This window comes from Orycteropus afer, unplaced genomic scaffold, assembly GCF_000298275.1.
Source record: "Orycteropus afer afer isolate SDZICR_OR568_19922 unplaced genomic scaffold, OryAfe1.0 scaffold00155, whole genome shotgun sequence".
In the NCBI taxonomy this organism is placed as follows: Eukaryota; Metazoa; Chordata; class Mammalia; order Tubulidentata; family Orycteropodidae; genus Orycteropus; species Orycteropus afer.
In genome coordinates this window covers 3,294,361-3,319,791 of record NW_006921742.1, presented here as the reverse complement: position 1 = coordinate 3,319,791, position 25,431 = coordinate 3,294,361, and the positions used below count along the sequence as shown (strand labels likewise).

The following is a 25,431-nucleotide window of genomic DNA, read 5'->3' as shown; positions in this document are numbered from 1 at the left end:
GTTTTGTTCCACATTGTTGTCCCACTTTATCCAGGATCTCTTACATAGATCCCCTGGGGTCACAGTCTATTCAGTTTGAATGTTAATCTCTATATAAGGAATGGGTGATTATTATTACTATGTACTTTTTTTACCATCAAGACTGAGAAAATCCCCAAATGATACTTCTGTCTGTGGATACTATGTGCTGCCAGTACATGCACAACTTCATTCTTTGTCTTCTGACTTAACAAATACACACACACACATTTTCCCAAGACTGGCATGCCAGTGGTTCATTTTAAGCAATTCTATTTTGTCTGAAATACAAAGTTGGAAACAAGGAACAAGGATCAGTAGTTGGAAAATAAGGCCTCAGTGATAGAAGCAACACTGGAGATCACATTAGAATTCCACAAGACCAATGACTTATTTTTAGGAAATATAATTTTTCAACAGCATAAACAATGACTACACATACATGACTTTGCCAGATGGAATACACAGGAATCAGATAGACCACATCTGTGGAAAGAGATGGTGGAGAAGCTCAATATCATCAGTCAGAATAAGACTGGGGCCTATTACAGAATAGACCACTGATAGCTCATATGCAAGTTCAAGTTGAAGCAAACTGAAACAAGTCCACAGGAGCCAAAGTACAACTTTGATTATATCCTGCCCTGAATTTAGAAACCATATCAAGAATAGATTTGAGTCAATGAACACAATGACAGAAGATCAGATGAGTTGTGTGTTGATATCAAGGCCATCATACATGAAGAAAGCTAAAGTTCATTATAAAGACTGGAAAGAAAGAAAGAGCCAAAAATGGATGCCAGAAGAGAATCTGAAACTTGTTCTTGAACATGGAGTAGCTAAAGCAAATAAACTAATTATGAAGTAAAAGAGCCAAACAGAAGATTTCAAAAAACAGCTCAAGAAGACAAAGTAAATTATTCATAATGAAATGTGCAAATACCTGGAGTTAGAAAACCAAAAGAGAAGAGCATGCTTGGCATTTTTCAAGCTGAAATAACTGAAAAAAAAAAAAAAAATTTCAAGCCTCAAGTTGTAATACTGAAAGATTCTATGGCCAAAACATTGAATGATGTAGGACGTTTCAAAAGAAGATGAAAATAAATAAAAACATGATTCAAAGTTAAAAAAAAAAAAGAAGAAGAAGAAGATAGAAGGAATCCATGGAGTCACTGTACCAAAAGGAATTGGTCGATGTTCAATCATTTCAAGGGGTAGGTAGCATGTGATTAAGAATCAATGGTACTGAAGGAAGAAGTCCAAACTGCACTGAAGGCTTTGGTGAAAACAAGTCTCCAGGACTTGATGTAATACCAATTGTGATGCTACAACAAATGGTTGGAATGCTGAAGGCATTCACTTTTTTGAAGATAGCTACTTGGCCAACCATTGGAAGAGATCCATATTTTTGCCCATTACAAAGAAAAGCAATCCAACAGAATGTGGAAATTATCAAACAATATCATTAATATCACAGGCAAGTAAAATTTTGCTGAAGATAAATCAAAATAGTTGAAGCAGTCCATCAAGAGAGCATTGCTAGAAATTCAAGCCAGATTCAGAAGAGGACATGTAATGTGGGATATCATTTGCAGATATCAGATGGATCTTGGCTGAAAGCAGAGAATACCAGAAAGATGTTTACCTGTGTTTGATTAACTATGCAAAGGCATTCAACTTTGTGAATTATAACAAATTATGGATAGCACTGTGAAGAATGGGAATTCCAGAATACTTAATTGTGCTTATATGGAATCTGTACGTAGATTAAGAGGTTGTCGTTCCAATAGAACAAGGGGATACTGCATGTTTTAAAATCAAGAAAAGTGTGTGTCAGGGTTGTATCCTTTCACCATACTTATTCCATCTATATGCTGCCAATAGAGCTCCTCTGAGAAGCTTATTGTTGTTGTTGTTAGGTGCCGTAGAGTCAGACCCAACTCATAGCGACTCCTCCTTGGATTTCCGAGGCAGTATCACTACGGAAGTAGATTGCCCAACCTTTCTTCTGAGGAGTGGCTGGTGGGTTTGAACCGCCAGCCTTCTGGTTAGCAGTCAAGTGTCTTAGGCACTATGCCACCAGAGCTCTGAGAAGCTAGGCTATATAAAAAAATAAAATAAAAACATGGCATCAGAATTGGAGGAAGGCTCATTCACAATCTGTGATATGCAGATGATCTTGCATATCCCATATAAAAAGAATTTGAAACACTTACTGATGAAAATCAAAGACAATATTGATTACATCTTTGCATAAAGAAAACAAAAATCCTCACAATTGGATCAATATACAATATCATGATAAACAGAGAAAATATTGAAGTTGTCAAGGATTTAATTTTGGTTGGATACAAAATCAATGTCTATGGAAGAAGTCAGGAAATCAAACGATGTGTTGCATTGGGCATATCTGCTGCAAAACACTTTTTAAAGTTTTACAAAGCTAAAATGTCACTTTTGATGACTAAGTTCTCCTGGCCCAAGTCATGGTATTTTCAATTGCCTCATATGCATGCAAAAGCCGGTCAATGAATAAGGAAGACTGAATAAGCATTAATGCATTTGACTAATAATGTTGAGGAATATTGAATAAACCATGGCCTGCCAGAAAAATGACGAAATCTGTCGTAGAAGAAGTACAGGTCATATGTTCCTTAAAACTGAGTACGGCAACACTTTGTCTGGGTTATTTTGGACATATTATCAGGAAGGACCAACCCCTAGGGAAGGACAACTCTAATGAGTTGGCTTGACACTATGTCTGCAATAATGGGCTCAAATATAGTTGTGAAGATGGCTAAGGACTGAGCAAAGTTTCATCCTATTACACGAAGGGTCACTGTGAGTCAGAACTGACTCGAAGGTACTTAAAAACAATATTTTGTCTTAGGATGCCACAAGGCTATGATCAGTGACCAAGAAAGAACAATGACTTTAAAAACATGGTCAGGAGAGTAGCAACAGACAAAAAATATGACAGTAATTATTAAACCTTAGAACTGAAGTAGCTAGTCTCTTCTTCTTCTTCTTCTTCTTCTTCCTTTTTTTAAAGACAACTTTTAAATTAGGGATAATTTCAAATTTATGTGGAAGTTGCAAAAATAGTTCAAATAACTCCTTTATACTTTTAATCTGGATCCACAATTGTTACCTCTGCGAGGCCTCCCAAAATGTGGCCATGTGGATTTATCTCTTCTCAATTCCACTCCTGGTACTTGGAGGTTCATTTAATGTAATTTTCCAAATTATCTTTAGGTGACACCAGATTATAGAGAGTTCCATGTCCCCCCTCCCAGTTCAAGTAGGGTTTCAATAAAATCTTGTGGAGCTGGGCCAAGAGGGGAGTGGCATATCTAACACTGTGAGAAAGTCATGATGGAAGACTGTCAAGAGCTATTTGCCCACATTACACTAAAATAAGAAAGTTCTCTTCCCTCCTTCAACCCAACAGCCTATCAATCAAAATCTGTCATGCCTCCTACAGCATGAGCCAGACTGTCCTTTTTCTAGAATGATGAGTTTCAGAGGAATGTATGAGCTACCATTTTGTCATCATGAGTGACCTCTGAGGAGAGAGGTGAGTAGCCGTAGGACTACCCAAAGCAAAGTCAGTGTCCAAATTCAAACCCAGGTGTCTTCACTTAGAACAATGTGAACTTCAACCATCTGTTGAGATTAAACCAGGCATGAAAACGAAAACGGAGGAATGCACTGTTCCTTTTCATATGAGTGACACTCAAGAAACCAACCAAAAACCCACTGCCATCAAGTCAATTCCAACTTATAGTGACTCTCCATAACAGTGTAGAACTGCACCACAGGATTTCCAAGGCTGTAAATCTTTAAGGATCAGACTGCCTTATCTTTCTCTCACAGAGCAGCTGGTGGGTTCAAACTGCCAACATTTTGGTTAGCAGCACAGTGCTTTCACTACTGTGCCCCCAGAGCTCCTTTGCTCAGGAAGAAAGGAAGGAATAGACTATTATTTCTCAGACTCTCATCTTCCCCACCCACTGATTCTTGGATGCCAAACTAGCTCAGCAAAGGAAAGAGAGGCTCAGCTATATGCAATTTATATTAACTGATGATACTTGAAAGGAGCCAAGAGATTGACTGTTCCAATCCATCAGCCACTCCATGCGAGAAAGATATGGCAGTCTGCTTCCATAAAAGCTACAACTTTGGAAACCCTATGAGAGAGTTCTACTATATCCTATACGATGGCTAAGAGTCAGAATCTATTTGACGGCAATAGGCTTGGAGATAGTTGGAAGGGTCAGCCTATAGAGGTCTTTATCAAAAGTGTGGCATAATAGGCAAATTATAAGATCTTACAGGAAACAGTGACTTCTTTATCATTTAGAAAGATTTTTTGTCCAGTATTCTAATCCCTTATGGTGGTTTTACTATTGTAATTCTTTTGAGCCTAAGTCCAGTAGGCTATAACAGAGATGTTACCTGCATGTCTTTCATTGCTTTTTTTTTTTTTAAATAAAGTTTTATTGTGTTGTAGGTAAAGGTTTACACAGTAGTTTAGGTTCTCATTCAACAATTTCTACACAAGTTGTTCAGTGACATTAGTTACTTTCTTTACAATGTGTGAACATTCTCATAATTTCTGTTATGGTTGTTCTGTTTCCAGTAATCTAGTTTCCCAGTCCCCTTACATTCTCATCTTGTTTTGAAGTAATTGTTGACAGTTTGTCTCACATAGGTGATTTTTTTTTTAAAAGAACACAATATTTACAGATGATATTCATTATTCTTTTAGCCAATCTGTTATTTCGCTACAAGGTAACCTTAGGGGTTAGTTTCAGTTCAAGATTTGAAGAGTATCTCAGGGCAATAGTCCTGTGGCATCCTCCAATATCAACCAGTCCAGAAGGTCTGTTTTTTACCTTTCTTTTCTTCATTTGTAGGAATTTGAGGTTCTGTTCCACATTTTCCTCCAATTCTAACAGGGTCCATCTATGGTAGCCCTGATTAGAATGGTCAGTAGTTGTAGCTGAGCACTACCTAATTCTTCTGGTTTCAGAGTAGATGAGGCTGTGATTCATGTAGACTACTTGTTCTGTGGACTAGTTTCTTCCTTGTGTCTTTGGTTTTCTTCTTTCTCTTTTGCTTGCCTTCATTGACTTTTTAAATACAGGTGCTTTTAGATTTGATCACTTTATATGAGCATATACACTAAACATAAATATTGAGCTCATGATTAAATTATTGTATTTGATTCATAAGAAGACAGCTCAGTATTCTAATTCTGGGTAGCCTGGGTGACCTGTCAGTATAGTTAGGGGTTTACCAATTGGCCTGTTTAAGCAAGTCTCAAGACTGTATTATAGGGCCAGGGAGATCACTTGAAGTCAAGTCCACTGCACAGAATATCTAATGCTGTAAGTTATCAGCAAGTTTTCACCATAATGATGAATTGGATTTGCCTCTTTTGGAGGTGGGATGTTTTACCAGTGAATTCTGCTACTTTGAGATTTTGAAACTGGTGGGCAAGAATCTAATTGAGTTTGGGTAAAGTAGTAGTCAAGACTATGTCTGGATCTAATGAGTGCTAGGCAACCTGTCCATGAAGGTGAGTACTAAAGTCCTTAAGTGCCATATTTGTCCCTAATTGGAAGTAATATTTTTATTTACATTGAAATTTTCTGGGGCTTAATCCACTTTATGGGAATTTTGATCAGAGAGGACCCATTGCAATGATTGTCAGATGAGCTAAATAAACAAGATGAAACTATATACTAACTACAAGGAACATACCTTAAATATAAAGTACATAGATGGGCTCATCAAGATAGATCATTTCCTTATTCACAAAGTAAGATTCAACACATTTAAAAATATTGAAATCTTCTTAACTATATTCTTTAATCACAATGGAATAACACTGGTAATTTTTAAAATATCTAGAAAATTCCCAAATATCTGGAAATTAACTCACTTCTGACAAAAAAAGAAAAAAAAATCACAAGGGAAACTAGAAAATATTTCAAACTGAATGATAATGAAGATACAATATACCAAAAACAAGTGCAGCTAAAGCAACACTTAGAGGGAAATTTATAGTTTTACATGCTTACATTAGAAAAGAAAAAAGAAAGGTTAAAAATTAATAATCTAAATCTCTGCCTTAAATAAATAGGAGGAAAACAGCAAATTATACCCAAAGTAAGTAGAAGGAAATGAATGATAAAAATAAGAGTGGGCATCAATAAAATAGAAAGTGGGCAAATGCTAGATAAAATTAATGAACCCAAAATCAGATATTTTGAAAATATTAATAAAATTCATAAACTCTTAGCATGACTAATTAGAGAGAAAAAACAAAGTTTCAGTATCAGGAATGAAAATGAAGATATTGCTACAAATCCTGCAGATATTAAAAAGATAACAAAGGAAACATCAATCATATGAAGAAATTCAACAATTTGAGTAGTTCTGTAGATTCCTCAGTTGTGTCTAATAGTTGTTTTAGAGGTTCTATATACGTATTATATGAATTGAGACAGTTTTACTTCTTCCTTTCCAATATGTATACATTTATTTCTTTTTCTTGCCTTGAACTCCCTAGGACCTCCACTACAGGTTAAATTGATGTTATCTTTTCTCTGTTATTTGGGGAAAGACATTTAGCATTTTACTGTTATGTATGGTGTTGCGTCTAGGTTTTTATTCTGATTGCATTGGGAAGTCATTGAAGGGAGTTAAACACATGAGTGGTATTATCTAATTTATACTGTTAAAAGACCACTTGGGTTACTGCATGTAGAATGATGTTGTTGTCCTGTGCTGTCATACACATTCTGACTCATGGCGACCCCATGTGCTACAGAGCAGAATTGCTGCATGGAGTTTTGTTGGCTGTAGTCTTCGTGGAAGTAGATCACTAGGCTTGTCTTCTGTGGTGCTATTGGGTGGGTTTGACTGCCCACTTTTCAGCTATCCAGTCAAATGCAGATCATATTTACCATCCAGCGATAGATGGTAGGAAAACTAGAGTGGAAGCAGGGAGGCAAGTAGGCTGTTCTAATAATGTAGGAGAGAGATGGAGATGCCTTGGCCCAGAGTGATAGCACAGGAGAATGAGAGAAGTCATTCAATTTAGGGATGTTTTTGGTAGGTTGAGCTGAGAAGATTTGCTGTTTTACTGGATTAAGAGGTGTTCTGGTTACGTAGTGCCACTCTGACAAGAATATACCACAAAGAGGATGGCTTTAACAAACAGGAGCTTATTTTCTTACAGTATGAGAGGGTAGAAGTCTGAGTTCAAAGTGCCAGGTTCTAGGGGCTGGGTGAAAGCCCCTCAACCTCGGGTTTCAGCTCTGCCTCCTGCTCCTGGTCGACTGGAGCTAGAGGCATCTCTTCACTGAGACAGCTGCTGGCCACTGGGACTGACAAGCCCAAGGTTGACAAGTGAAAATGCACAGTCCCGATGTTACCAAAGCACACAGCAGGCCATTAATTCAGGTCCATTGAAAGTCCCAAGGTTGGCAGAACATGGGAGGCTGCTGAACAACGATATGGCTACATGCAGGGTTCAAGGGTGCCATGAACTAGAGACCATTCCCAAAGCTGTTTCTTATGTATGGGAAGCAGACCACATACCCAAAGGCAACAACTCAGCTGTTCACAGTAGATTCCACCATGGAGTTGATTACCAGTCTCATCATGAGCAATACTACATCCAGCTGCCCAGCCACTCAACCAGCCCTAGCCAAGTTGACACACAAACTTAACCACCACAGGAGGTAAGGGAGAAGAAAGAAAGAAAGAAAGAAAAGACAGGATTATGACTTAAACAAGTAGGTGAATTTTGGTGGGTATCAGATGTTTGTGTCACTCATCTTCTTAAGAATGGATAGATAACTGAAAGTGAATAGAGTACTTTATAAAACAAACAAAAACCAAATTCCCTGCTGTCAAGTTGATTCGACTCCCAGTGACCCCTCCTTGAGTTTCTGAGGCAGTATCTCTATGGAAGTAGATTGTTCAGTCTTCCTTCTGAGGAGTGGCTGGTGGGTTTGAACTGCCAGCCTTCTGGTTAGCAGTCAAGTACCTTAGGCACTGTGCCACCAGAGCTCCTGTCAGATGCCTTAGGCAGAGCTTTATGTTATTTAGGATTTAATTATCTTTACAGGTAGAACATTAGAGAAAGAACAATGATCAATATTATATTGGATTTTCAGTCAGTTGATATTAATGTTCTGAATTAAATTTCTTTATCTTTCTTTTTAGGTTTATCCAAGACTGGTTTTCACAAGGAATTCAAGTGGGCAAAGTGGATTTCTCTACAGTGTTACCACGCTTCATTTCTCTCTATATTTTTTCCTTTCTGAATCCAAAAGATTTGTGTGCAGCTGCACAAGTCAGCTGGCCCTGGAAGTTTTTAACTGAACAGGTTTACTATTTGTCACTACATAGTCTTAGAACACAAATAAAACTGTAATCTATAATAAGACAAGTGGGGTAACTCTTCCCTGAAGATGATTGCTGAGGGTACCTGAATGATAATTAACTTACTTTTAAGAGAAAAATATGATGATGCATTAAATAGACTAACTTGCTTTGTAAATAAGGAGTGTATATTAGTCTTTCAGCTACAACTTTCTGCTCTGCTTCTCAGCCTATGCAGCTTTATTTTAGAACTGGCAAATGCCTTGAAGGGGAATCAAACCAAACCAAACCACTGCCATTAAGTCGAGTCCAACTCATAGCAATTTCCAAGGCTGTAAATCTTTTTATTTTATTTTTATTATGATTTGGGTGAAAGTTTACAGAGAAAATTCATTTTCCATACAACAGTTCACAGCTTTGTCTCATGACATTGAATGCTATTTCTCACAATGCAACAGCTCTCTTCCCACTTCCTCCCCAGTTACCTCTTCCCTGTGTCCTTCCCTTCCATGCACTCTTGCCGCCCCCCCCAGTTGTCTCCCTGTGCATACACAGCCCTTCTATTCTCCCATGATTGATGTCTCCAAGAGTGCCTCTACCTAATGTAAATGTTCAGCTCATATGCCTGTCTTTTGTTTGGCTGGAAACCACAGGAGTGGGTTCTATTCCAGACCTGAAGTGCAGCTAGGGGTCCTAGTCTAAGGGGTTCCACCAGGCTCTATCAGACCACCAAACCTGGTCCCTTTTTTTTTATAATGATGTTGAGTTTTGTTCCACATTGTTCCCCCACTCTACCCAGGATCTCCTATATAGATCCCCTTCCAAGTGGTTTACAGTGGTAGCTGGGCACCATCTAGTTCTTCTGGTCTCATAGTCATATAGGCTGAGGGTCACATGGTGTACCAGTTGCTTGGACTAATTGTTTCCATGCATGTTTGGTTTTCTTCATTCTTTGCTCTGGACAAGGAGACACCCATTGTTGCATATAGATGGCTGCTTGTAATCTTTTAAGATCCCAGGTGCTGCTCACCAAAGTAGGATGTAGAACAATGGTTTTGTGTAGTATGTATGCCAATTGAGCTTGATGGTCCCGAGCCCACAGGCCCAACTACTCACTCCCTCTGGGTAGCTGATACGGCCAAGAAGTGACTAAAACCTTGTCCCTTGTCAGCTCTACTATATACCTGGAAACTCTTAGAGAACATACAAATACACTTATAGAAACATTGTCTGCCAACCCTATCTATACATGGTCATGGGCACACTCACCCCTGCATAGACATACCTAATCATTCACAAGACTGTAAATCTTTACAGAACCACACTGCTTCATCTTTCTCCTGTGGAGCAGATGGTGGTTTCAAACCACCAACCTTTCAGTTAGCAGCGGAATATCTTACCACAGTGCCACCAGAACTCCCTTTGAAGGGGGAAATGATGTAAACTATCAGGCTTATCGCTGGTTTTCCCTTCTCTCTGGGATCTTGGTTACACAAATCCTTTTTGCTGTAGTAGCTCTATAATGCCTTTAAATAGTTGTTTTTGTAATATTTTGTCTAGATATTTGATTACATTGAATCATATGAAATTTGCTGTTTTTATACATCAAAAGACTGCATATAGCAATATCTTATTGTTCAGTCAAAGTTGTTCTCAGTGGGAGAGTGTTTAGAGAAATACGATCGCACCACTGCTAGACGCAGAATTCTCAGAATCTAGAATGAAAATAATCAAATGCTATGAGAGCATAGTTTAGGTGTTGAAGAAGAATGGGAAGATCAGAGACTGTAGTATATTCCTCAAGAGTATTTTTCCTGTAGAGTAGTGTATGTTTCTTATTTCTCAACAACAAACAGCACCACACACTGTGTAGAGTTGCCCCTGACTCATAGAGACCCTTTCTTGGGTTTCCGAGGCGGTATCACTACGGAAGTAGATTGCTCAACCTTCCTTCTGAGGAGTGGCCAGTGGGTTTGAACTGCCAGCCTTCTGGTTAGCAGTCAAATGCCTTAAGTACTACTAGTCCCCTGCAACAAGTATCTCAATGTACTAAAAAAATTATCTGTACACATGAAAACATTATTACTAGAAAACTGTCTTTAAAAAAAAATGTTTGCAACTCATCTTTCTTGTGGTTGTTTTTCTGAAGGATTGCTTATGGAGGCCCAAATGCATCAAGTTTGGCTGGTTTCTGCCCTATACTCCAGCAGACAATGAGTATGGTGCGTGGAAGCACCATTACATTGCTTGTGTGTCCAATCTAGACTGGCTAACACCTAGGGAGGCCACTGCTGTTTATGGAACCCTAAATGAACCGAAAGCAGGACAGGAGGAGCTACAGGAGAGACAGAGAGAAAAATGTCTCAGAAAAATAATTTGGGAGAAAATTGCACTACACAAAAGTGAGTGGTATTTAAGAATTTTGAATCCTATCCAAGCATTGTAGGAACAAATGGATTTACATACAGATTCCCACAGAGGACGATAGTCCTATCTTTCTGGAATATCATGTGGGTGGCACTGTTTAAAGTATGTTCAGGACAAGCTGTTTTGTTTCTTCACTTTATATTTCAAGTTAATTGAGAGTGAAACCAAAACAATTTCAGATGAAATATATAAGGCCAAATATCAGTGCATCTGTTGTCCTGGTTCCTCTCGGATTTATAAGACCAAAACCAAGGAGGAGAAAGAAGTAAGAACAAAGCCAAAGACAAATGAATAGGTTCGGTGCAGGAGAAGGATTGGTGAAAAAGAAGAGAGGAAAATGGGAATGGACGTAGGAAGGGATGGGGACAAGGCACATTTTCAGCTAAGCCCTGATTCGCACAATGTGTGAAAATAAGCACTGAAAATGAAGGGGAGGACAGCATTTTCCCCAAAACAAAGCTCCGAAGGCAGGAGGGGCAGGAAAGAAGGATGAATGGAACTCAGGGAGGAAGCGGGAAGCTGCTGTGTTGTGGGGATTGCAGCTGATACCATGACACAAAATGTGTAGAAATTGTTGAATGGAGAACTAATTAGCTCTCTAAACTTTCACTCAAACTAAAAGACAAAAAAAAAAAAAAAAAAAAAGACACCAGTACAGTTCACATGCACACGAAAGCTATGGAGATAACCTTTAAATAAATGAAAAATGCTTGAGCGATAATACCATTTCTTATCCAACTTGTCCAGAAGCTTGACAGTATACACTGTTGGTGAGACTATGGAGAACAGGCACTTTCATACATTGCTGATAGGAGTGCAGAGCAGCACAACTTGCATGAAAGGAACCTCGGGTGTATCTAAAAGGGTGCATTTATCCTTCACTCAGCAATCCCACTTGCAGTATGTATCCTGAAGCTACAAACAAAAAATGGAACTCACCCATATTTTTCTTCACTGAGTCACTCTCTGATGAGATTGGAACAAATAGGAAATTACTTACAGCCAAGAAGATGGGTAGAAATGGATGTGAAGCCTATATGTTGATTAATTAGTCTCTGCGAGAAAAGAGTTGCTTGTTCTTTGAGCTTTGTTTCTTGACCTGAAATGACTGGCAACCTTCAGCCACAGTGCTGAGAGGATAAGAAATCCCGACAGACACTGTGAACATGGCTGTAACTACTGCCATTTGGAATACTTCCCTGGTACAGCTTTATCTTTGAGGCCTGTGTCTCTGTGGGCTTGGCTGGGAGAAGCATGAAATAAACAGCTGAGCTTGGTGCTGTTTGTTTTTCAGAGGAGTTATTCAAAGCTCGACCCCCTTGGGTGAGTGGAACATGCTGCTCCAGGTTGTTAAAATCCAAATGCCAACCACGTCTCTCCCAGACCGTGAGGGATCGAGTGGGATTACACGAAGCTTTGGAGAAACAGCTAGTTTTGGCGTCCTTGGAAGCTTTGCCCAAGCGGTAAGCAAACCTCCAGCTACTGCTGAAGGCTCCGAACCATCCCACAATATCAAGAGTTCATTCTTTAACAATTCAGCTAACGTGCAGGGATCTTGTACAATGGTATGACTCAGAGCCCAAGAAATATCAATAGGAGAGATTCTTTAATTTCCATGAACAGTGGTCTTTATCATGCTCTCTTTAGAGGGAAATACATAGCATTCAAAACTTATATTTTAAATATTTTTAATCCTGCAGAGAGACTACCTTGTAGATTTAGTACATTTTCTGAGTGAAGTTATTGAGGAAAAATAATGTTGTTCCACAAATGCTTTTCATGGAGTGAGAGTACCCAAATGGTGATGTGGAGGTGGTGTGGTTATAGAGAATGGAGACATTACTCAGAATGCCCTGAGACTCAGAAGATTGATGCAGGAAATATAAAGTCTCTCAGCTGCTGCTTTTTTCCCTCTAAATTGTATTTACTTTGTGGTTGCTGTTGAGAATATACGCAGTAAAATACATGCCAATTCAACAGTTTCCACATGTACATTTTGGTGGCATTGATTATATTCTTTGAGGTGTGCAACCATTCTCATCCTGCTTTTCAGTTTTTCCTCTCATTAACATAAACTCACTACCCCCCTTAGGTTCTGTGTTAGACTGGGTTCTCCAGAAAAGCAAAACCAGTAAACTTATAGAGAGAGAGAGACAGAGACAGAGAGAAATTTATCTTAAGAAAATGGCTCACACACTTATAGAAGCTGTCAAGTCCCAAGTTCTTGGATCAAATGTCAAGCTGGAGGCTTTTCCTGACTCACGCAGCTGCAGGGGATAAGGAGCTCAAGGTGGCCAGGCAGTATACTGGCTGTTGACTCCAATGAATGACAAATCCAAGATCTCCAGGCCGAATGGTGGATTGTTTGCTCATGGACAATTGTAGGCAGCACAATAGAATCCCGATCCACAGAAGAGTGTCTCTTTTCCCGGGATGTCCATAAATATACTGGAAGCAGGCCATGCCCCTAGGGAAACTCCCTATCAACAGACTGGCTGCTCAAAACATATACATCTGATCCCATTATTTAAATAACCCACATCACAATTACTTAAACCACACAGAATTGTGGTCCAGCCAAGTTGACACACACAGCTCCAACTATCACAGGTTCCTACCTAATCTTTCAATTTGCTGTTGTTAATTTGATCCCACATAGATAGTCCTTAGAAGAGAACAATGTTTAAGGTAGACATTTTTTAAACTAGTTAAGCTAAATTACTGTTTGGTTTTAAGAAGAAGATTTCAGGGGATGTTTTTGGTTTAAGGTTTAATGATTATCTCAGGGCAACAGTTTCAAGGGAACTGTTCAGCCTCTATGGCTTCAGAAAGTCTGGAGTCTGTGAGATTTGAAATTTTGTTCTGTATTTTCTTCCTTTTGATCAGGATTCTTCTATGGAATCTGTGATCAAAATGTTCATTAACTGTATCCAGGCACCACCCAGTTCTGGTCTCATGGTGAAGGAGAGAGTTGTCCATGAAGGCAGTTAGCCACCCGTTCTTCCTCCTCTTCCTGATTCTCTTTATTCCTCTGGTGCTCCAGGCAAATAGAGACTAATTGTTGTGCTATGGATGGCCACTTGCAAGGTTTTAAGACTCCTAAGCTAACTCTTGCTTATTAGGAGATAGAAGCACTGAACATGTTATGAGACCAATTAACTGAGATGTCCCATAAAACCATAACCTTAGTCTCCAAACCAAGGAACAAAATCCCATGAGGTGTTTGATTGTACATAAGCAGTCAGCAGTGACTCTTTCATCATTGTTATATCTATCACAATTTTTGCCAATGAAATTTTTATACAACTATATCTTGACAGCATTTACAATAATTGCCTATGTAAGCTTACATATCCTTAATCAACACAATTTTTCCATCACTATAATTCCCCTCTCCTTTTCCCCTCTGTCCTGTCCCTAGTAACCACTAATAAACTTTGGTCTCTATACATTTGCCTTTTCTTGTGATTTTATGTAAATGAGGACATACAATAGCTGTCATTTTGTTACCAACTTCTTTCATTAAGCAAAATGTCTTCAAGCTCCATGCTCACTGCAGCATGTATGAAGACATCCTTTCTGGTCCTGGCTGAGTAGTATTTCGTTGTATTTATATACCACATCTGTATTACACATTGTATGTATATACCGATGGCAGTGAAGGAAGAGGTCGAAGCTGCACTGAAGGAATTAGTTTAAAACAAGGCTCCAGGAATTGATGGATACCCATTGAGATGTTTCAACAAACAGATGCCATGCTGGAGGCACTTACTTGTGTATGCCAAGAAATTTGGAAGACAGCTACCTGGCCAACTGACTGGAAGAGAACAATCCATATCTGTACCCATTTGAAAGAAAGGTGATCCCACAGAATGTGGAAATCATCGAATAATATCATTAATATCACACATAAATAAAATTTTGCTCAAGATAATTAAAAAATGGTTGCAGTAGTATATTGACAGGGAACTTCCAGAAATGCAAGCTGGATTCCAAAGAGGACGTGGAATGAGGGATATCATTGCTGATGTCAGATGGATCTTGGCTCAAAGCAAAGAATACCAGAAAGGTGTTTACTTGTGTTTTATTGACTGTGCAAAAGCATTCAACTGTGTGGATCATAACATTATGAATAACATTGAGAAGAATGGGAATTCCAGAACACTTAATTGTGCTCATTAGGAACCTGTACACAGACCAGGAGGCTGTCATTTGAACATAATGAGGGGATAACGCATGGTTTAAAATCAGGAAGGCAGTGAATCAGGGTCGTATCCTTTCACCATACTTATTCAATCTGTATGCTGAGCAAATAATCCAAGAAGCTGGATAATATGAGGAAGAACGTGGCATCAGGATTGTAGCAAGACTCATTAACAACTTGCAATATACAGATGATACAACTTTGCTTGCTGAAAGTGAGGTTGACTTGAAGCACTTATTGATGAAGATTAAAGACTACAGTCTGCTGTATGGATTGCACCTCAATATAAAGAAAATGAAAATCCTCACAACTGGACCAGTAAGCAGCATCACAATAAATGGAGAAAAGATTGAAGTTGTTAAAGATTTTATATTACTTGGTCCCACAATCAACACCAATAGAAACCGCAGTCAAGAAATCAGACGATGTATTGCACTGGGCAAATCTGTTGCAAAAGACCTCTTTAAAATGCTAAAGAGCAAAGATGTCTTTTTGAAGACTAAGGTGCACCTAACCCAAACCATGGTATTTTCAATAGCCTTATTTGCATGTGAGAGCTGGGCAATGTATAAGAAAGACTGAAGAAGAGTTGATGCTTTTGAATTGTGGTGTTGGCTAAGAATATTGGAAGTACTATGGACTGCCAGAAGAATGAACAAATCTGTCCTGAAAGTGCAGCCAGAATTCTCCTTGGAAGCAACAATGGCCAGACTTTGTCTCACCTACTTTAGTCATGTTGTCAGAAGGGATCATTCCCTGCAGAAGGATATCATGCTTGGTAAAGTGGAGGGTCAGGAAAATAGGGGAAGGCCCTCAACAAGATGGATTGACACAGTGCCTACAATGGGCTCAGGTATAGCAAGGACTGTGAAGCTGGCACAGGACTGGGTAGTGTTTCATTCTATTATGCATAAGGTCACTATAAGTCAGAGCTGACACACCACCACCACCTTTTGGCTACTGTGCTGCAATGAACATTGGTGTACAAGTCTCTTAGTCTCTGTTCTCAAGTCTTTTAGATATGTACCCAAGAGTGGAATTGCTGGATCACATGGTAGTTCTGTTTTTAATTTTTTGTTGTTTTCCACAATAGCTGTACCATTTTGCATTCCCACCAGCAATGGATAAGCATTCTAATTTCCCCACATCCTCACCAATATTTGTTATTATTATTGTTATTTAAAATCTAGCCATCCTGATGTTGTTAGGTGCTGTCAAGTTGTTTTCAACTCATAGTGACCCCATGTACAACAAAATGAAAAACTATCTGGTCTCGCACCACCCTCACAATCATTGCCATGCTTGAACCCATTGTCATAGCCACTGTGTCAAACCATCCCAATGAGGGTCTTCCCCTCTTTTGCTGACCCTCTACTTTACTTAGCATGATATCCTTCTCCAGGGAGTGGTCCCTTCTGATAACCATCCCACTAGCCATCCTAACCAAGCCAAACCAAGCTCACTGCCATTGAATCAATTCTGACTCATAGTGACCCCTATTGGGTTTCCAAGGTGGTAAATCTTTATGGAAGTAGATTGCCCCATCTTCCTTCTGTGGAGCAGCTGGTGAGTTTGAATTGCCAGCCTTTTGGTAGCAGTCAAATGCCTTAGGCACTATGTTACCAAAGCTCCTTACCAGCCATCCTAGCGGGAATGAAATGATATCTCATTGTAGTTTTGATTTGCATCTCTCTGACAGTTATTGTCACTGAAAATCTTTTCATGTGTTTGGTGGACATTTGAATGTCCTCTTTGGTAAAATGTTTATCCAAGTCCTTTGCCCATTTTGTGACTGAGTTGTCTTTTGTTGTTGAGTTGTCAAAATTGTTCGAATTTTATTGAAAGATATTTCCAGTTGGTAGCTTGTCTTTTAGGGTTTTTTTTTTTGGGGGGGGGGTAAAGTCTTTTCAAATAAAAGTTAAATTTTTATGAAGTCCCATTTATTTATCTTTTGATTTTTGTGATTGTGTTGTTATTATTACAAGCTAAGCATGATACCATTGCCCCTGCATTTTCTTGTAAGAACTTTATGGTTTTAGTTTGCACATTTAAGCCCTTAATCCATTTTGAATTTGTTTTGGTGTATGGTGTGATGTATGGATTGTTTCATTTTCCTGCATGTAGAAATTCAATTTTCCCAGCACCATTTCTTGAAAAGATTCTTCTTTCTCCATCAAATGGACTCAGCTGCTTCTTTTTTAAATGTCATTTTTTAACTACTAAGTATGTCACTACATACATTTTAAGTGCCCCACAAAAGATAGTAAGTTCCAAGACATCTTCCCAGCATCTCCCGTATACAGAGAAGGAGAGGCTAGGAAGGTAGGGTGGTTCTGCCTGGCCAAGGAGCTCCACTTTCTGCTATACTTCCAAGAGACTGAGGCACTGAGGTCATGTGCATTTTACAGTATAACTGATGTCTAGAGAATGTTATACCTAATTAAAATTCAGAGAAATTTTAAACTTGACTTGTTCTTCTTTTTTCCCCTATAGAAGTAATGTTTCTGGAAGTCATTCCTACTCTTTACTATCAAAGAAAAATTGGCATGGAGTTTATAAAAATTATGACTGCTCTTCAAATGCTTTCCAGCTACATTGCATATTAGTGTCATCTCGGATTCCTGCATTTGAGGTACAAAGTATGTTATAAGGCCAGTGCACTTCTGAATCAGTGTTTGTTATCTTGACTAGAGGATGTGTGACAATCTTTTAGCCTCAATTTGCATAAAAATAATTTATCTCCTAAAAGGAAAGTGGTCTGACCTAAGTGGAAATATATAGATCCAAAACAGTTTTAAATATTGGAAGCAGAAAAGGTAAAACCATAAATCAAAATTATTTAAAAAAATAATTTTAAATTTTTTTAATTAAAAAAACATTAAGGGCCAAAACTGCCTTCTTTCTTTTAATAGGTGTTCAATATGTTCTTGTTGAATTTAATTTGTTTCTTAGAAACTGGAATTATATTTGGAAATGTTCTAAGTAGCCCAATGAATATAGAATGACTGTTAGTCCATATATATATATATTATATAGGAGCTCTGGTAGTTTAGTGACTAAGGCACTTGACTGCTAACCAGGAGGCTGGTGGTTCAAACCCACCAGCTATTCCCTGGAAGGAAGGTTGGGCAATCTACTTCCATAGTGATACTGCCTCAGAAACCCAAGGAGGGTTCGCTATGAGTCGGGTCCAACTCAACGGCACATAACATATTATAATTATTATAATAATAATAATATATTTGTTAATGGAAACAATCAGTCCTCGTGACTGGTACACCATCTGATCTGCAACCTATACAACTATGAGACCAGAAGAACTAGATGGTGCCCGGCTACCACTGTCATCCACTTGGAAGGGGATCTGTAGCAGATCCTTGATAGAGAGGGAAAACAATGTGGAACAAAACTCAAAATCATTTGGAGGGAAAAAAAAAAAAGATGGTTGGGACCAGGTTTGCTGGTCCAATAGAGCCTGGTGGAACCACTGAGACTATGGCCCCTAGCTGCCCTTCAGGTCTGGAATTGAACACACACCTGTGGTTTCCAGCCAAACAAAGTACAGGAAAATGAGTTAAACATTTATCTCAAGTGGACACACACCCTGGAGAGAACAATCATGGGAGAAGGAAGGGCTGCTTATGCACAGGGAAACAGCTCAGGGGGCAGGAGAGTATGGAGGGATGGACACTGGGAAGTGGTAACTATGGGGAGGATGTGGGAGGGGAGCTGTTGCATTGTGGTAAACTGTGGTCAATGACATGAGACAAAGTATATGTGAACTGCTGTATGGAAAGTGAATTTGCTCTGTAAATCTTCACCCAAATCACAATTTTAAAAAAATAACAATAATAATATATTTGTTGTTGTTATGTATTGTTATGTGTTGAGTCAGACCAGACTCATAGCGAACCCTCCTTGGGTTTCCGAGGCAGTATCACTACGGAAGTGTATGTATGTGTGTATATATATGGAATGTATGTGTGTGTGTGTGTGTGTATATATATGGAATAACAGCATGTGTGTATATCAATACATAACTCAACTCACTGCCATGGAGTGGACCCAACTCATAGCGACCCCTCCTTGAGTTTCCAAGGTGGTATCACTATGGAAGTAGTTTGCCCAACCTTCTTTCTGATCAATACATATATATGCTCTTAAGAGAGAAAATCGTTTCTCTTCTTGGACATCTAGGAATTGATTTTTACCAGTTACAACCAGCTAGCTCAGTGGGTCCACATGAAGGCAAGATCAGAGCTTGGATTTCCAAAGTAAGCCACAGATAGGACCTCTAATGTGTCAATATGGATCATGTTGGACACAGACCATAATCAGTGACAGAGAATGGGTGAATAAAACTGGTATTCAACCAGAAGGCCAATGGTTCAAATCCACCAGCCACTCCTAGGAAGGAAGGTTGGGCAATCTACTTCCGTAGTGGTACCGTCTCAGAAACCCAAGAAGGGGTTGCTATGAGTCGGGTCTGATTCGACGGGACATAACAACAACAACAACATGTCATAACTATTTATTTGATTTGAATGTGATGGGAGCTTAGGTTAAAATTATGTAGTGATTTTCTATGCAGTTAAAGTGTGACACCCAGAAAGTACTGTGTTGTTGTTATGTGCCGTGGAGTCGGACCCGACTCACAGCGACCCCTCCTTGGGTTTCCGAGGTGGTATCGCTACAGAAATAGATTGCTCAACCTTCCTTCTGAGGAGTGGCTGGTTGATTTGAACTGCCAGCCTTCTGGTTAGCAGTCAAGTGCCTTAGGCAGTATGCTACCAGTACTCCCAGAAAGTTCTGTAAGGAGTTGAAAAAAATCAGCAACTGCAATGACTTTCTAGCCTGTCTACTGCGTGAAATAACTTTGCTACAATGTAAGTTTATTTGGTTGTTGAATTCAAAGAACAGTGGTGTTAATATTTATTTAAATGGAAAATATTTATCAATCAGTGTTGGATAACTCAAATATTCACAATTCAAAAAAAAGGGAAAACTTTAAAATCTACTTAAACCCATTACAAAATTGTATGATCTAAATTTAGTTATTTTTATATGTCTCTGTGCATGGTTCTATGCAAAGAAAACAAGGCTGAGAAAAAATAAACTGGAGTGTTAATATTATTTATCTCTCTGTGATGGAGCTACAAGGGTATTTGTTTCTCTCCTTTTACAATTAGGAAATAAAAGAATTTTAAAAGAATTCATTGAAGGAGGTAGATTATCATCCTCCCATAATTTCTGAAAATAGCAACGCAGTCCTTAAAAATCACAGCATATTACGTATCTGTTATATTTCTTTCATTAATAAATATCCTAACAATTTTGTTTTCATTTTTAGATGGTTGTGGACAGTGTTAAGGCTGATGTCATTTCTGTGGTCTATGAACATTGTGGCATAACTTTGGAGAACCTGCTTTCTCTCATAGAAAAAGCTCTGGATGGGCGGAAGGCACAGAGTATGGGAATCTTTAGCGATGGGGATAGCAGGGAAATCAACTTACTGCAAGGTAGGACTGGGGATTGGTAAAGAACAACCCAGCAACTTTGCCCTCATGTAGTGTTTGTCAAGCTCCAATTTGATAAGGAATGTTGATGTTGTCTTTTTGAAGAAAGGGAAGCAATTTTAGCAGCAGCAAATGCCAAAAATCTATAAATTGGTGGCACTGTAAACATACATAATATTCCTACTTGACTCATCCAAAGAAAAGGCTTGGTTGATGTCATTAACTTGCTCTGCTCAGTGGTTTTCTTTATTTTGAGATGAGAAATATTTAAAATTAACTTTTATTTTCTATTCTTCCTCATAATATAACTTGTCTCCTTCCTTGTTTATGCCTACAATTTGCTGTTGTTGTTAGGTGCCATCAAGTTAGTTCTGACACATTGCAACTCTGTACAACACAACAAAACACTGCCTGGTCCTGTGCCATCCTCAAAATTGTTGCTATATTTGAACACTTTGTTGTGTCATTGTGTCAACCTATCTCCTTAAGGATCTTCCTTCTTTTTCACTGAACTACTTTACAAGCATGGTGTCCTTCTCCAGGGACTGGGCTATCTTGATAACATGTCCAGAGTACATGAGATGCAGTCTCACTACTCTTCTGTCTAAGTAGCATTCTGGCTGTATTTCTTCCAAGACAGATTTGTTTGTTCTTCTGGTAGTCCATGCTATATTCAGTATTCTTCGTAATTCAAAGTATCACGTCTTATTTAGTTTTCCTCCTTCATTGCCCAGCTTTCTCATGCATATGGGGTAACTGAAAATACAGTGGCTTGGATCAGGTGCATCTCAGTCCTCAAAGTGATCTCTTTACTTTCCATCACTTTAAAATAGACTGGTTTTTAATTTTATTGACAAAAACTCTTCCATCCTTGTAGGATGAGGGAACACTGGGGATAAGATAGTCATTGATCCAACTGTCAAGGAATTCATAAAATGGCAGAGTGAGTCCCCGAGTTACCTGTCAATTTGTCTCTGTGGCTGGAACTTAGCATTCTTAGAACAGCAAGTTAAATTATTAGCAAAACTAACTGCTTTTGGTTGAGTTTTAGTTTACTATTGGCTTTCCTTGTTTAGTTTACCTGGTGCCTAGAGCAAGTTATGTTTCACATTCAATTTTATATGTATATATCCCAAAAAAGTAAAGTGCAGATAAATTTTGTTTGGGATTTAAATGTATAGTTAATTACATGACAGTGCTTCTCTGGGGTGCAGATAGTTTGCACTTGAGTACTAATACAAAGGTTAGCAGTTCGAGTCCACACAGTGACACTGTGAAAGAAAGGCCTGGCAGTCTGCTCCTGCAGAGATTATAGCCAAGAAAACACAATGAAGCAGTTCTACTGGGGAACACTTGGGGCTGCCGCGAGTTGGAACTACCTTGGTGATAGGTTTGCTTTCTTTGGTTTAACTCTTTAATTGGTGGAGAGACATCAATTGCATGTTTTTACTGTAGTTCACCTCTTATCTAATGGAAGAGCTTCTTATAGGTTCCTGATCTCAGACCTTTCATTCTGCAGATGGGGAAAGTTTTCAAACTTCACCTTTTTCTTATTGTTGTCGTTGGGTTTTCAAAGCAATAGTAACAACTTAGTTCCTCAGAAAACTCGTTTCCTTCTGTGTAATTGTGGTATTTTTCTAAAAGCCTTTGCCTGAAAAACAACAAAAATGAAATCTTTTACCCTGTCACTCAAAGTAGTCCTTCCATTACGTGTAGAGACCTGTGAACAGGAAGGAGGGAAACGTCAGGATTTGTGTACCAGCCATTGTTTTAATTTCATCACTGTGTCCTAAGAATGCAGAGCCACCAGAACTCACTTGGATATGGGTGCAGTCGCATGTAACTGAGCCGAGTGAGCACACTCAAGTCCGAGGCAGTGAGAGGAAGGACGTTTCAGTGATGTTTCCCATCACTGAGAGTCTTACTGTGTCAAACGACTTGTTTTTTGACTGACCCTGTGGGAAACTTTTCTACTTTGGAACTTGGTTGCAGAACCCCAGGACTTGTCTGACGATTCACCCTAAACCTGCTGAGACTAGTAACTCACACCTCTGCACAGTGTTGGCTGTAATGCCATTGTCACCCAAAGGAAAGATAACGCAACCCATGTATAAAAGACAAATTTGGCGTTATGATGCCAGCTCTCTCATTTTCCTGAATTTACAGGGGACTTACAAAGAAACAAATGAAATATTTTGTCCTACATTCCTTACAAGTAGTATAAAACCTCTTACACGTTTTATCTAAAACACTGCTCTTATTCAGATTTCTGACCAATAAAAACTGTGGTTGTGGACTTTGTGGATATCCCCCAATTCAGATTCTCTTCATGTGTTTAAACTTCAGTAATTTTCCTCTTCTGCCCCATCCCCTGCTTTCCTGGTCAGTTTATGTGTGTGTAGTGTAATTCTTAGAAAACATTCCCTTTTCCCATTTCCCATTTCCTGACTGTGAACTAGCAACATAATTTGTTGTTGTTGTTGTTCTGTGCCGTCGAGTCGGCCCCGACTCATAGCGACCCCTCCTTGGGTTTCTGAGGCAGTGTCGCTACGGAAGTAGATTGCCCAACCTTCATAATAGTCCATCCAAATTGCCTTTACTGGACATTTTTATACTTACAACTTTGCTACTCTAATGATTATGGTTGGTGGTCTGATAAAAAGGATTCATTTTCTTTTCTTAGATTTAGACCATAAATAGAAGTGACAAATGGCTATTGAAAAAGCTTATTTCCTGAAGAATGTCAATTAGAAACATGTTTCTAAAGTGAGAAAGAAAATTGCCTGGGAGGCAATGCAAAAGCTTCCTTTCTTCAGCTTTCTTGTCAGTAGTCCCCAGGACGTCACCATCTTGGCTGAATCATGTGACTCTTCTCTTCAGAAACACAAGGACTCTAAATGTCCTGTTAACCCAGAATGTGAAGATTATGGCTGCTGTGGTGTCCAGTGGTACCTCTGTAGGCCTACTGTGTGCAGCACTGAAGAAGGGTGCCCCAGTGGTCTTCATACCACAGTGATAAGCAGATGTTAGCTTCTAAAATTTATGGTTGAATTTTTCCTAACTGCTAAGAGTTTCTGTTCATAATAATGTTACAAATTAATATGACATTTTAACTTTTTTCCTCAGGCTATAAAATTGGTATTAAAAATTTGCTGCAGCCTGAAGTTAGAGACTTCTGGGAGAAATTAGGAAGCTGTGTGGCCACTGAAGAAGAGGGGGGTCATGTGGACCTCTTTGTACCCCTTGCAGCATCAGGTCAGTTTTGAATAAACCATAGAAAACTGATGACCCTGCCGACTTTCTGATTGCGTTGTGTGAATTTGTGATATGCCCTCTGATCAAATGACTCTGTCACATTTTACTCCAGTTCTTTCTCTCTGAAGAATATGCTGTTCCTTATTTGGGGCAAGAAGAGGGTCAAGTATAGGTCAGAGCAGCCTGCCCCGTGGAAACAGGCAGTAGTGGCAACAGCCATAGTGGTCAGAGTAGCCTGCCCCGTGAAGACATGCAGTAGTGGCAACAGCCAGCGGCATTATTTCTCTCTATTCTGGAAAACAGCCTCCCCAATACAGGAGAAGGTGACTGACTGGCCACCACAGGAACTATAGTCAGTCTGTCTGAGAAAACACCCCCTGCCACTTTGATGATGACAGGGTTCTGAACCTTGACTCTGGCTCAAGGCCCTGGACTTGAATCCCGCTTTTCAGCTATGTGCCCTTCAGCAAATTTCTGGACCCCATTTCTTCCTCTGATAAAAGGGATAATATTACTTTATCTTGCCTTATAAGACTTGTGAATATGAAAACAGCATTAATGTTTAAGCAATAAAATAGCTACTAATATAAATACTATTAAGATCAGTGAAGTGCTTTGTAAAGATGAGTTTGGCTGAAGATCACCAAGTCTGTGGCTCTAAGTGCCTGCTGGTCTAGAATCATCCTTTATGATGCAAAGCTAATTTCAATCCTTTGAAGGATAACTCTGGACACATTAAATCAAATTCACTCTTTGGATATCTCTTAAATTAAAGCTCTAATTTCATGGACTGTGTCTTTTTACCAAGCAGCGGGGAGGGAAGGGAGTATGAAATTAAATTTTCTCAGGCTGTTTGTTACTACCTATTCTTTAGGGAACTATTTCATACTTCTTCCTAATCCTTGTCTTTCACAGCAGTATTCAGTACATGCAGAGGAAAGGGCAAAACCGAAGGATGAGAGGGGATCTAAGAGAATATTAAATACCAAGTATTTAGGAAAATACTTTGATAAAAGTTTTCAAACTTATAACAATTATATAACATCAACTATGTAAACATATGCATAGAAAAATACAGGAGGAAATATACCAAAGTATTAACAGTATCTCTCTCTAGATGTATCACCAAATGTTTTACTTGTGAAATCAGTTTTATAAGAGTAAATTACAAAGAATATGGGTGGTGTGGTTGCACTGTTTAACATGGGTGTATGTGTGTGGTACCAAGGATGGTGGTCTATGTGTGTACAAAGTTTGAGAGGATATGTACTAAGGTACTAACAGTAGTTGCATAGGATTATAAGTGAATTTTCCTTGATTTTTGTTTATTTTTCTGTTGTATTTCTGTTTTTCTGTAATGAACTAGTATTAGTTTTATACAGAGAGCAAAGCAGATTTTTTAACTGGAGTAGAAGAAAAAAAAAGTTTTGCGAAAGGGAAGTATTGAAAAGTAGAGAGAATAAGGGCAAAAAGAGGAAAAGAACAGTGGGTTTGGTAACAAAAAAAAATTGTTCAAATGAAACCTGTTGTTGTTGTTGTTGTTATGTGCCGTCGAGTCGGCCCCGACTCATAGCGACCCCTCCTTGGGTTTCCGAGGCAGTATCACTA

The 25,431-nt window shown here is 38.9% G+C and overlaps 1 protein-coding gene across 1 annotated transcript in view; it reads left to right on the top strand.

The window, feature by feature from the left end:
- ECT2L (epithelial cell transforming 2 like) overlaps window positions 1-25,431 on the top strand; it is a 99,326-nt gene that overhangs the window by 31,262 nt on the left and 42,633 nt on the right. The window contains exons 3-8 of the mRNA XM_007946308.1: window positions 8,263-8,425; window positions 10,571-10,823; window positions 12,143-12,311; window positions 17,546-17,684; window positions 20,403-20,571; window positions 23,695-23,823. Coding sequence (XP_007944499.1) covers window positions 8,263-8,425; window positions 10,571-10,823; window positions 12,143-12,311; window positions 17,546-17,684; window positions 20,403-20,571; window positions 23,695-23,823 — 1,022 coding nt within the window. The remainder of the gene's footprint in view (window positions 1-8,262; window positions 8,426-10,570; window positions 10,824-12,142; window positions 12,312-17,545; window positions 17,685-20,402; window positions 20,572-23,694; window positions 23,824-25,431) is intronic.